The sequence below is a fragment of the Capra hircus genome, chromosome 10 (assembly GCF_001704415.2).
Source record: "Capra hircus breed San Clemente chromosome 10, ASM170441v1, whole genome shotgun sequence".
Classification (NCBI taxonomy): Eukaryota; Metazoa; Chordata; class Mammalia; order Artiodactyla; family Bovidae; genus Capra; species Capra hircus.
Window position 1 is genome coordinate 91955341 of NC_030817.1, and position 13861 is coordinate 91969201.

The 13861-nt window shown below is 37.5% G+C and overlaps 1 protein-coding gene across 1 annotated transcript in view; it reads left to right on the forward strand.

Annotated features, from left to right (window-relative positions):
• AP3B1 (adaptor related protein complex 3 beta 1 subunit) overlaps positions 1-13861 on the forward strand; it is a 242213-nt gene that overhangs the window by 91712 nt on the left and 136640 nt on the right. Inside the window, exons 8-9 of the mRNA XM_018053686.1 lie at positions 6380-6535; positions 12437-12534. Coding sequence (XP_017909175.1) covers positions 6380-6535; positions 12437-12534 — 254 coding nt within the window. The remainder of the gene's footprint in view (positions 1-6379; positions 6536-12436; positions 12535-13861) is intronic.

Below are 13861 nucleotides of genomic sequence, written 5' to 3' on the forward strand. Positions count from 1 at the left end.
GTTTGTGACTTCTTTTAAGCAACTGGAACTAGCATTGATTAAAGTTGTCTTAGTGTAATGAGTTCCCTAAACAGTACGTTTTGGTTCAGAATGAAGCACCTGTACAAAAGCCTCTTGATACACTTGTAAATCTCAAATAGGAGGCAGTTTCTTTTCTGAGGGATAATTTTAGGGTTAGGGTTTCAGGGGAAACTTTTCTTCATATTTTGCATCTGGGGATATTTGATTTAAAGTGAAGTAATAATTTCTAGAAAAAATTTTAATAAAAGCAATGTTAATTGCTACTATTTGAGTGTTTAATATTCACTGAACGGTAAGTGGTTATATACTTTCACTAAACAAATCAATCTTCATGAACACTTCCATAATATTATTTGGGCTGCCTAGGTGTTGCCAATGTTAAAGAATCCTCCTGCCATTGCAGGAGACAAGAGACTGGGCTTTCATCCCTGGGTTAGGCAGATGCCCTGGATAAGGAAATGGCAACCCACTCCAGTATTCTCCCCTGGAAGATTGCATGGACACCGGAGCCTGGTGGGCTGTAGTCCCTGGTGTTGCAAATAGTTGGACACAACTGAGCGCGTACACAAACGCACACACTCATGATATAGATACTGCTTTTATTTCATTTTACAAGTGAGGAAATGAAGAGAAGGAGAGGTCAAGAAATTAACACGATCGTAGAGGCAGCCCTGATACTGAGCTGCCATGACCCAATATTACCCAGTTTGATTGTATGCATCTCTCTTTGATCCTGTTTAGGCTCGTGTCTGTTCTCATAGGTTGAAAACCTAAGAAAACAGCTAGCAGTGACAGAGATTCAGATATTAAGTTATTGCAGCTTGGCCCCAATCCTGTGAGGAAGCCTCATCTCTTTCATTTCATTAGCCTAATCAATCCTTAAATTTTTTTTCCTTGTAGTTCAAACTTAAGAGAATTATGCTGCTGATAAAAATATATAGTTAGTAATTAGCAGCCAGATCTAAAAAGCTATGCCATGGTGTTCTCATAACAATAAAGTAAGTTGAAATTTCACAGAAAGTGTAAGAGAAAGTTTCTTCTGACAGGAATATACTTTGAAATAATAGTTCATATCAATAACTATTTTAGGTATTAAGCAACATGTTCTTTGTGTTTGTTATCCAATAATCCTGTTGTTAAAACTTTGTGCTATTTCAAAGAATCCCTTTCATTTTAGTAAATTACACTAATTTATCTAATGTTAAATGTTAAGAAAGAATTAGTTTATAGATCTTTAATAAAAGGTTTGAAGCATTAATTTATATAAGTTTTACATAATAGCTTTGTAAGATCTTTGTATGTGGGAAAGATACTAATGAAAGAAAAAAATTCCTTAATAGTCTTCTTACTGCCATAATCCTAAATTCTTATATACTACAATAAGCAATACAAATATAATTTATTAAAATAACATAGTTGGGCTTTAATAAAGTTAATAGTGAAGGAGAACTGGAATGAATGAATAAACTTTTTAAAAGGCAGCATTATGTAAGTTTGAAGATTTTATTTGTTAGTGTGTTTCATACTCATGAATATGATAAATATAGCAGTTTCATCATATCAATTTCAGGTTGATTTTGAACATTTGTTTGATTAATATACACTGAAGATTGTATGTGAGTGCTTAGGCTTAAAGAATAAGTTATTTGTGTATTGGCCTTGATATAAAAGTTTATATCAGTTATAGTCCTTTTTTTTAAGCACTTAGACAAGTAATTTGTTTTGAATTGTATATTTGAAGAAGATAATGTTATAATTTCTAGTTTACTTCTAAATATGGGTATTACTTTTAAAATGCCTTTTGTTTTCAAAGAGTATAAATTTGGTGAGTTTCTTTTGTTTGGAGAATTTCTTAAGATTTTTTTATTGTCGATTTAAAAAACACTGAGATAATATTATTCTTACTTCTAAGAAACCTAAAGGTCATGTTTTTGATGAAAAGTGTTTTCAGTGATATTTAAGTAAAGATTGTGTCTTAAAAGTACTTACAAGGAAAACAATTCATTAGGTGATGTTAAACTATAACAATTTAGGTAATTTCTTTTATTGTTATCTTATAACAATGGATAAATAAATGCAAATTGCTTTTAAATGATTTGCTGATTTTTTTCTCCTTAATTTTATTTAATTAAACTTTCTATTTTGAGATAATTGTAGATTAACATGCAGTTGTAAGAAATCAGATAGAGAGATCTGGTGTAACCTTTATTCATTTTCCTCCAATGGTAACATCTTGCAAACCAGGGTATTAACATTGATACATTCAGGATTCAGAACGTTTCCATCACAAATATCCTTCATGTAACCATTTTATAGCTAAACTCCTTTCCTTCCTCTGCCTAACCCTGCTGCCCCTTAACCCTTGGTAACCACTAATTTTTTCTCCATCTCTATAATTTTGTCATTTCAGGAATGCTGTGTAAATGGAATCATACAATATTAACCTTTTAGGATTACTTTTTCTCACTCAAGTTCAGTATATTTCTCTGGACATTAATCAGAATTGTGTGTATCAGTAGTTTCTTTCTTTTTATTTCTGGGTGGTATTCCATGGCGGAGATGTTTAACCATTTGCTTAACCAGTTGTTTAACCATTCATTTAAGGACATCTATGTTGTTTCCATTTTGGCTAATAGGGATAAAGCTGCTATGATGTACAAATCTTTGTGAGAATTAATTTCTATTTCCCCGTGATGAATGCCTAAGAGTGTAATTTCTGGGTTGTATAGTAAATATAGGTTCAGTTCTGTAAGACACTGCCAACCTGCCAACGTGACTGTAATGTTTTACATTCTCCACCAGCATACGAATGACCCATTTCCTCGATGTCCTTACTGTCATTTGGTGGTGTCAGTACTTTTACATTTAATTTTAGATGAGAGCAATTCTGATGTGTATGCCATAACAAAAGCACCTTGCAGTGGTTTTAATTTGTGTTGCTTCATGTGCTTTGTTTGCCCTTTGATATCTTCTTGGGTAATTGTCTGTATTAGTTTGCTAAGGCTATAACAAAATACCACAGACTGGTTAAATAAAAAGAAATTTATTTCTCATCGTTTTCTCACAGTTTTTCCAAGAGGCTAGAAGTCCAGGATCATGGTGTTAGCAAGTTTGGCTTCTCCCAAGCTGCCTGTCCATGGCTTACAGATGGCTGCCTTCTTGCTGTGTTCTAATATGCCTTTCTCTCTTCTAGTAAGAATACGAGTTGTATTGGATTAGAATACCATTGATAAAATCTAATTTAACCTTGAAGTCCCTACTTAAGCATATGGTCACCTTGAGGCTTCAACATATGAATTTTAGGGGAGACATATTTCAGTTATAAGGATATCTTTTGTCCTTTCTTAAACTGAATTGGCTTTTTACTGTTGTGTTTTAGGAGTGGTCTATATATGCTAGACACTAGCCCCTTGTTTCATATGTTGTTGTTGTACAGTTTTAAGTGGTGTCCGACTCCTTTGCAACCCCATGGACTGAAGCACACCAAGGTTCCCTGCCTTCACTGTCTCCCACAGTTTGCTCAAACTCATGTCCATTGAGTCGATGATGCTATTCAACCATCTCGTCCTGTCATGCCCTTTGCCTCACGCCTTCAATCTTTCCAGCATCAGGGTCTTTTCCAGTGAGTTGGCTCTTCACGTCAAGTGGCCAAAGTATTAGAGCTTTAGCATCAGTCTGTCCAGTGGATATTCAGGGTTGACTTCTTTTAGGATTGACTGGTTGGATCCTCTTGCAGTCCAAGGGACTCTCAAGAGTCTTCTCTAGCACCACAGTTCAGAAGCATCAAATCTTCAGCACTCAGCAGCACCACAGTTCAAAAGCATCAAATCTTCAGCACTCAGCTTTCTTTATGATCCAACTCCCACACCTGTACATGACTACTGGAAAAACCATAGCTTTGATTGTACAGACCTTTGTCAGCAAAGTGATGTCTCTGCTTTTTAATATGCTGTCTAGATTTGTCATAGCTTTTCTTCCAAGGAGTAAGTTTCACGTGTAGTTGCATACATTTTTTGCCAGTGAATACGTTGTTTTTTCTGCCTCTTCTTTTTTTTTTTAATATTATTTCATTTTGTTTCTTTATTAGTAAAACTGGGCATCTTTTCATGTTTGTAGCCATTTGTATTATTATTATTTTGGCCACACCACGCAGCATGTGATATCTTAGTTCCCTAACCAGGGAATCCGCTTTCCCTGCTTGGCTCTTGAAATGCTGAATGATTTTTTTGTTGAAACCTGGAAATTTTGGATATTATGAGATTGTGGATCTTATTCAAATTTTAAGTTTTAGCTGGGTTTGTTTGAGACTATTCCAGCAAAGAAAAGTGGGGTGCTGCCATCTCATTAGTGTCAGGTCACATTAAAAGTCCAGGTTCTCCCCTTACCCCCCATTCACACCTCAGGGGGTTCATTGTTACTGTGGGTGAATATGGGATCTGGCTCCGCACTGTTACTCCCCTGATAGCTTTCTGGTTGGGAGGGATGGATGTGTCTCATGACTGTTCCAGATTTGTCTTCCACTGACACCTCAGAGTGGGGTGTCCTTGTTACCATGGGCTGGTGTTGCTGCAAGTCCTGGGTGGAGTATCCACTAAGCATCCTCTGCGCCCAGCGTAGGGGAGCCAGGGATAGAAGTCACCTCCGTATTGATCAGCAGATTTGGATGTCCAAGCTCCCCACACCGTGTTAACCTCCTGGTTGGGATTAAAATCTCAGTTCTATCTTGGCCTTTTCTGATAGCACCCCAGTGGGAGGCTGAGGGGAGGAGTGGATATCTAGGCTCTCCTTGTCAGTCTTTGCTTGTGGGATTAGGGGTAGGGTCGTGGTTTTTTCTCTAGAGTTGACTGCACTAGAACAGTTATTTTCTTAAAAAGTTTTCTGTCTTGCTAGACTTTCTTTTTCTTGGTTCTTTGGCTACAAGGAGCAGGCTTTGGGGGGATTTGTTTAATCTATATTTAATTGATTTTCTTATTAACTCACTTCTCTTCCACCCAGTATTTAATATATGAGGAAAAATGAAAATCCAAGGAACTCTCTGTTGTATCATTCTTTGGTTCCTGAGGTGTCCATATCCAGCCTTTCTTCTCTCTGCCTTTCTTTTCTTAAATTGTTTTATATATAATGTCTTAGGTTTCTAGTTGTTCTTAGTGAGAGGAATAGGAATAAGTATATCTATTCCATCTTCCCAGAAGTGGAAAATACGTTCCAGGTACATGGTAACAGAAATCACCTCTAAATAGTGACTGCACTGTGTGTGCTAAGTTGCTTCAGCCATGTCTGACTCTGTGCGACCCCATGGACTGTAGCCCGCCAGGCTCCTCTGTCTGTGAAATTCTCCAGGCAAGAGTACTGGAGTGAGCTGCCACGCCCTCCTCCCCCGACCTAGGGACCAACCCCGTGTCTCTTACGTCTCCTGCATTGGCAGGGGGGCTCTTTACCACTAGCACCAGGTGGGAAGCCCTCGTTATTGCACTGGGTCCACTTGAATATGTTCTTTGTGTGCTTTTTGTTGTTGTTTATTTTTAGGACTCCTTACCTGTAGGCTGGGGTTCCCAGGTGACTCTGGTAAAGAATCCTGCCAATGCAGGAGACACGGGTTCGATCCCTAGGTCGGGAAGGCCCCCTGGAGGAGGAAATGACAGCCTGCTCCAGTCATCTTGCTTGGAAAATCCCATGGACAGAGGAGCCTGACAGGCTACAGTTCGGGGGGTCTCACATAGTCGGAACAACTGCACGCACGGACCCATGCACCTATAGGCTACATTTACTGACAGAGATAATAAAGAATTCAAATAAATAAAAAGTGTAAGACAAAAGCATATAATCAAGTCTCAGGGATATACATAAATCTCAAACTTAGTCTTTCTTGACAACACAGGGGCCTTTTTAATTACCAATTTTTAACCTGTCAAACTTTATTAATGATTTCTTTTATGTGTGTTGCAGTTCAAACAATTTTCTTCTTTCCTCTGACCCTTTGATCCAGTTACAGAGAGACTGATAATTTATGGAAACAGTTTTCAGCTTTGGGTAGTATCATATCATAGGCTTTGTTAGAATTTAATGGTCAGCTTTTCCCTTTGGACGACTGTGGGTATTTCTATGCTAATTTAATGTGAGGTTTGCTATATAATATAAAAATATTATCTATTGCACTAAAGGACAGTTACTGTGCCATAAAATAGAAGAAAAAGTAAGGCCTTTCTTCCATAGAAGTAGCATAGTTTCAAACTGCCTCCACAGTAGTATTCGTAAAATATTATCATTATTGTAGATGTTTTTTAAAAAGTTTTCTTTGTGTAGTATTTGGGTGGTTCCAGGTCTGAACTAAGCTTGGAATTGGATTTCTTTCCTGTAGGGTGATGGCTTAGAGGACAATGAGAAGGATTTCTATGATTCTGATGAGGAGCAGAAGGAAAAGGCTGACAAAAGGAAGAGGCCATATGCTATGGATCCAGACCATAGACTTTTAATTCGGAATACAAAGCCTTTGCTTCAGAGCAGGAATGCAGCGGTATGTAAAAACCATTACAAGAAATAATTCACAGCTTTTTAAAAACAGTGCTTAAAAGTATGTAAGTTCAGCAGCTAATTTTGAGTGTACTAATGGAGCATTTATTTATTTGTTTGTATACTAAAAATGAGGTTTTTGTAGGTTACTTGGTTTGGTACCTGTATGCCTACTGTTCTTCATTTTCCTTTTGATTTTGTAATTGGATTCCTGGGATACGAGCCTAAGATGTTTTGCAGTTGATTGGAAGACTGTATGTATTTCTCTGTTATGAAATTATTGTTGTGAGCACTTAATAAGGTTGTTGTTGTTTAGTCACTAAGTCATGTCCAACCCTGTGACCTCATGGACTGCAGCATGCCAGGCTTCCTTGTCCTTCACTATTTCCTGGAGTTTGCTCAAATTCATGTCTGTTGAGTCAGTGATTCTATCTAACCATCTCAGCCTCTGCTCATTATATTTGTATTTATCTATTAAGAGTTTTGGAAAGACTAACATATAGTTAGAAACACCTAGCATGATGCCTCATACATGCATAGTAAATTTTACTGGTAGGAATAATTAATAATCATCTTTACTGAGGTCCTAAGTTTTTGTTTTGCTTTATATCTTTATTTTAAATAACTCTTTATATTTTAAAATATTTTAAAAGAATACAGTTGAAAATTAGAAAATACAAACTAGAAAAACTAATATAAACATTTTATTTCCATCACATATCAGTTATAATATCTTAATGCAGTTTTCCCAGATCCTTCTTTTCTGTATAAGTGTTCCTCTGTCATATGTGTGTATGTCTGTACATAATATATTTTAAACCAAGATAAAAGTCATAGTACACATAATATTTTGTAACATATATTTTCTAGTCAGTTCCCTATTTCTACTTCAGTAAAATTTCGTCTCATGAAATACCAGTTTACCCTAAATTCTTCTATAACTGGTTCACCTATACCAGTCACACTGCATTACATCTGGTTGTTTTATCTTCTGAACTCTCAAGTCTTGCAGAATGTTCCCTGGGTTTGTCTGGTTACTTTCTTTACTATACCGTTGTTTCCTCTTAACTGGAAGTTATGTAAGTTTTGATGAATTCAAGTTAAATGTTTTCTTAAACTTATTTTAATAAAAAACAAATTCTCAATGAATCATTCTGTGCAGCTAGTTGAAACTGAGAATGAGAGTTTCCCTTGAGCTGCTTTGTTTTCTGATGCTTGAGAGTTCGGTCCTTAGAGCTTTGTATGTGTGTCTTGGGAATTAGCAGAAGTTTTCATCTTATACTTTGTATTTAGTTTCTAAATCATGATTAGGTAACTATGCACAATAATGACACATGTATTATTTTATTAATATTGTAAAATATGCTTATATTTTAGTGTGTCCTCACTTGACTTGCTGTTACTTAAATAGCTGTAACTTGCCAACTAAAATTATAATTTATTCATTTTTAATTTAACTTTGTCTTGGAAATTGGCTTATAGTCCAAATACTTACTGATCAAGAATGTTTTTGACTAGTGAAACAAATAGAGGTAGTTTGCACTGTACCAGTATACTTTGGTTCCCTGCTTATTTGATTATATACCAACTAGAGGTAGTCTGCTGCTGCTGCTGCTAAGTCACTTCAGTCATGTCCGACTCTGTGTGACCATAGACGGCAGCCCACCAGGCTCCCCCATCCCTGGGATTCTCCAGGCAAGAACACTGGAGTGGGTTGCCATTTCCTTTTCCAATGCATGAAAGTGAAAAGTGAAAGGAAAGTTGCTCAGTCATGTCCGACTCTTTGCGACCCCATGGACTGCAGCCTACCAGGCTCCTCTGTCCATGGGGTTTTCCAGGCAAGAGTACTGGAGTGGGGTGCCATCACCTTCTCAGGCAATGGCAACCCACTCCAGTACTCTTGCCTGGAAAATCCCATGGGCGGGGGAGCCTGATGGGCTGCCGTCTATGGGGTTGCACAGAGTTGGACACGATTGAAGTGACTTAGCAGCAGCAGCAACAGAGGTAGTATATTTTTTGTTCCAATATGTTTTGGTTTCCTGCTTATTTGGTTCAACTGGATTTAGAAAAGGCAAAGGAATCAGAGATCAAATTGTCAAAATTCATTCTATCATAGAAAAAGCAAAAGAATTCCAAAAAAACATCTGCTTTGTTGACTACACTAAAGCCTTTGACTGTGTGGATCACGACAAACTAGAAAATTCTTAAAGAGATGGAAATACCAGACTACCTTACCTACTTCCTAAGAAACCTGTATGCAGGTCAAAGCAACAGTTAGAATCGGACATGGAGCAAAGGACTGGTTCCAGATTGGGAAAGGAGTACGTCAAGGCTGTATATTGTCACCCTGCTTACTAGCTTATATGCAGAGTACATCATTTGAAATACTGGACTGGATGACTCACAAGGTGTAATCAAGATTGCCGAGAGAAGTATCAATAATCTCAGATATGCAGATGATACCATTTTAATGGCAGAAAGTGAAAAGGAACTAAAGAGCCTCTTGATGAAAGTGAAAGAGGAGGGTGAAAAAGCTGTCTTGAAGCTCAACATTCAAAAGACTAAGGTCATGGAGTCTGGTCTCATCATTTCATGGCAAATAGATGGGGAAAAAGTGAAAATAGTGACAGATTTTATTTTCTCAGGCACCAAAATCACTGCAGATAGTGACTGCAGCCATGAAATGAAAAGACGCTTGCTCCATGGAAGAAAAGCAATGACATGTCTAGACAGCAGAGACACCACTTTGCCAACAAAGGTCTATCTAGTCAGTTCAGTTCAGTTCCGTTCAGTCGCTCAGTCGTGTCCGACTCTTTGTGACCCCATGAATTGCCGCACGCCAGGCCTCCGTGTCCATCACCAACTTCCAGAGTTCACTCAGACTCACGTCCATCAAGTCCGTGATGCCATCCAGCCATCTCGTCCTCTGTCGTCCCCTTCTCCTCCTGCCCCCAATCCCTCCCAGCATCAGAGTCTTTCCCAATGAGTCAACTCTTCGCATGAGGTGGCCAAAGTACTGGAGTTTCAGCTTTAGCGTCATTCCTTCCAAAGAAATCCCAGGGCTGATCTCCTTCAGAATGGACTGGTTGGATCTCCTTGCAGTCCAAGGGACTCTCAAGAGTCTTCTCCAGCACCACAGTTCAAAAGCATCAATTCTTCGGCGCTCATTCTTCTTCACAGTCCAACTCTCACATCCATACATGGCCACTGGAAAAACCATAGCCTTGACTAGACGGACCTTAGTCAGCAAAGTAATGTCTCTGCTTTTGAATATGCTATCTAGGTTGGTCATAACTTTTCTTCCAAGGAGTAAGCGTCTTAATTTCATGGCTGCAGTCACCATCTGCAGTGATTTTGGTCTAGTCAAAGCTATGGTTTTTCCAGTAGACATATACTGATGTGAGAGTTGGACCATAAGTAAAGAAGGCTGAGTGCTGAATAATCGGTGGTTTTGAACTGTGGTGTTAGAAAAGACTCTTGAGAGTCCCTTGGACTGCAAGGAGATTCAGCCAGTCGATCGTAAAAGAAATCAACCCTGAATATTCATTGGAAGGACTGATGCCGAAGCTGATGCTCCAGTACTTTGACCACTTGATGTGAAGAGCCAACTCACTGGAAAAGACCCTGATGCTGGGAAAGAGTGAGGGCAAGAGGAGAAGGGCGCAGCAGAGGTTAGATAGCATTACTGACTCAATGGACATGCGTTTGAGCAAATACTGGGAGATGGTGAAGGATAGGGAAGCCTGGCGTGCTGCACATGGAGTTGCAAAGAGTCAGACATGCCTTAGTGACTGAGCAACAATAAATGTGTGTAAAGGTTGACTTTGGAAGGATTGTGAATAGAATTGTTTTTGTTTTTTTTTTTTTAGCCTTCTTAGCTTACAAGAGAGACTTTGAGAATTTGTTTCAGGAAACTTTGTTAGTCCTGTGTAGATGGAATTGGAGATAACCGATACTGGAGGCAGTGTTGGGAAGCTGTTATGACAGTCTGGATAAGGTGATAGTATATGAATGGTTAGGAATAGAAAAGTTTTTACAGAATATACTTTCTTATAAACATATATAATGTAAGTGTTGAAGGCCTGTGAGGTTGTGTTTTCAGTTGTTTTGGAGTTATGGGAGCTTCCCTCATAGCTTTTACAGATTAGACTATAAAATTCAATTTTGGGGTATTGAAGAGAGATTAAGACACTTAGATTTGTAAATATTGGGGAAAAAGAAGATCCTTTCACCCCTTTGAGTTTGAGAGTGCCGTAATTAATGTATCAGAACAAATGACATACTAAGAATCTAGAATCTTAAAATCATTAGCACACATAGAAAGCACAGTTTATTAAGGTTCAGCTTTCTTTTCTACATACAATACTTGTTAGCCATCTGTGTGCTTTAATATTTTTTAAAGATGACTGTCACCTATTTGTAGATTGTCAGTAATTAATTTTTTCTTACTAAAATTTTAAATTCAGCAGAGGCTGTGCTATAATTCAAGTGTATTTGTAGATCACAAGTGAAGAAATTAGATATTCTTAAACTTCTCAATTTCCCAAGTCATGTCTGAAAGCTGGACGTCAGTCTTGTTACCAAAAAGAGAAGTACACAGAAGTGCCATAGAGCAGTAAGTTGAGGAACCTATAACTCTAGTTTTAAAAAATGGTTCTAGTTCTAGGAGAAACTGTTATTGCTTTAAGCACCCTCAAGTACTGTAAACTCTTCAGGCATACATAGAAGTCCTGCTATATATATGTTACCTACAGCCGAAGCAAAAATAATGCAATATTAATATATCTTCATAACCAAAGACAAGATGATTAATTTCTATAGCTCTCTCTTTGCAGTTGTCACATGCTGAACTGAATACTTTCACTAAGTGGAAAGTCTGGAGTTTTAATCTCTGGATCTAAGTGTAGAGGCACGTGGGGAAACATAGTCTTGTTGTATTTTATGACAGGGAAAATCTGACTACCCCCGTAATAGCTTTGAACCAAGCACTATTTTTAAGGTTCTACATTTGAAAAACAGGATTTCAAATACTGCTTTTTTAGAGGAATTGTTTTAATAGAGTTCCCTTAATTATAACTTAAATATGCTGTATTTGGGGGTTCTTTAAAAACTTTAACCTCCTTACTGCTGTTACCTTTAAGTGTCTGGTTTCATTCCTGTCTCAGGGTAGCACCAGCAGCGGCAACACTAGGAGGACTGTGGGCTTTGGAGTGAGTGTCCAGCTTTGCCGTGTACTACTGGCGTGTCAGTCCTTGGGTGATTCACTGAACATTCTTTTGTTTTTTCTGAGGGTGTACAGGACTGCTTTCCTAGAGCTGCCGTATCAGTTTACAAAAAACTGTGTAGACTAAAGAAATAAAAATTCCTTTAATTTTTTATTAAAGAAAAATGTTCATTTAAAAGTAAATAGAAATTTACTCTTTCACATTTCAGGAGACCCAAAGTCTAAGTCAAGATGTCGACAGGGTGGGTTCCTGCTGGAAGCTCTTAGGGAGAAATTAGCTTCTGGTGATCGCCAGCAGTTTTCGACATTCCGTGACTAACAGGCCGCACTGCGGTTTCTGCCTCCGTGTTCATACTGCCTTCTTCTCTGTGTCCTTTTCTGTCTCTGATAAGGACACTCACATTGGATTTAGGGCCCACTCTATAATCACGTATGATCTCATCTTGATCATTACCTTAATAACATCTGCAAAGAATATATTTCCAAATAAGGTCACATTCTGAGGGTAGGCATGCGTTCTTAGGGGGACCCTGTTCAACCTGCCACACAGAGGTAACAACATACTCGTCTTAGTTCATGGGGATTTTGTAGGCGTTAAAGGAATCCTATGTAAGAACATACTTCGAAACTATAGTGTGGAACTGCCCATAGTTCTTACTGTTTTCATGCTTTATCTTTTAGGTGGTTATGGCGGTTGCTCAACTGTATTGGCATATAGCACCAAAATCAGAAGCTGGCATTATTTCCAAATCACTAGTGCGTTTGCTTCGTAGCAATAGGTATGACATGATTTTATATGTGTGTTTTCTTTTGTATTGTGTTACTTTACTAATAATGTTTGAACAAATCAAATGTGTCTGTTAGGCATTTAACACATGGTTCTGACTGTATTTTATCACTTGAGATTTCATACTTAAGGGGATTATTATAGAAGCCTTTAGATTATTGATTTCAAAGTTAATGTTAAATATTGAAGGTTTTTTTTTTTTTTTTAACCTTAAGCCAAAGAAATTGGAAGTATTTTTTTGTAATATAGTATATGCTATTACAGTAGCCTAGTATTTTGGTATTTCTAGGCATGACAATAAGAACTTTGGGGATTTACATTAAATCTGGAGTCACTGAAAAACTACATTAAATGTATTATTGTTTTGACTAGTATAATTATATAAGACAGAACTGCTTTTTGTAAAGTTGCAATATTTAATTACAGTAGTTCTATTTAAGAAGAGAGCTATATTCTTAATATTACTTGTTTTAAAGAAATGCATAAGCTTGTTATTTCCTGGAGATAGGCAGGGAGGTAGCAGTGTACTTTTCAGTTTCACCTCTGTAATTCAGCACTTCAAGTCAGCAGTTCAGGAAACCTTGAGTTCCTATCACATGCACTTCCTAAGTTTAAGATCAGATGTTTGTCGTTTGTTTTGTTTTCTGTATTTAAGAAAACTGTTGTTTCAAGCTATTTAGCTTACCCTGAATATTTTTCAGTAGTTATTTTAAATTAAATTTTTTTCCTTTGAGTACTTCTGTTAATGAGTTGAGAGAAGAAAGATAAATATTTATTTTTGTTCTTAGCTCAGAATCAGTGCCACAGCTTTCACCCTAGGTTGGCTTTGCCCCTTCCTTAGTAAGATGCTATTTCCTTTGCGTTCCTCTGTCTGTTCGCATAGGCATTCTTTCCCTTTTATCGGTTCATTAAGTTTTGTTGTCCATAGCTGGTTTGAATAAGGATCTGGAATGCATCTTTCACATGAAGCGTTATACCAGATTCAGTTGTACATTCATTTCTTAGATATTTGGACCTGAAATAACATGGCTTTTTTTCTTTTAAAACCTGTCCTTCACTTTAGACAGAACTGAGTCACATGATGAGCCCTCCATTCAAGAGTTTGTATTAACACTGTGCTTGTGTCTGTTCCGTTAACCCTAGAACACCTTCTTCGCATATGTTCAGAGCATGTGCAGCATTGGCTCTGCTGTTGTAACTCTTCCATTTCATGAATCAAGTCTAATGTTGTATAGCTTATAGGGAAAGTGTATTTTTAAAAGAAGGCATAAATATCTTAAGATTTGCTAGAAATCTTTCAGTATTATATTTAAGAGTAT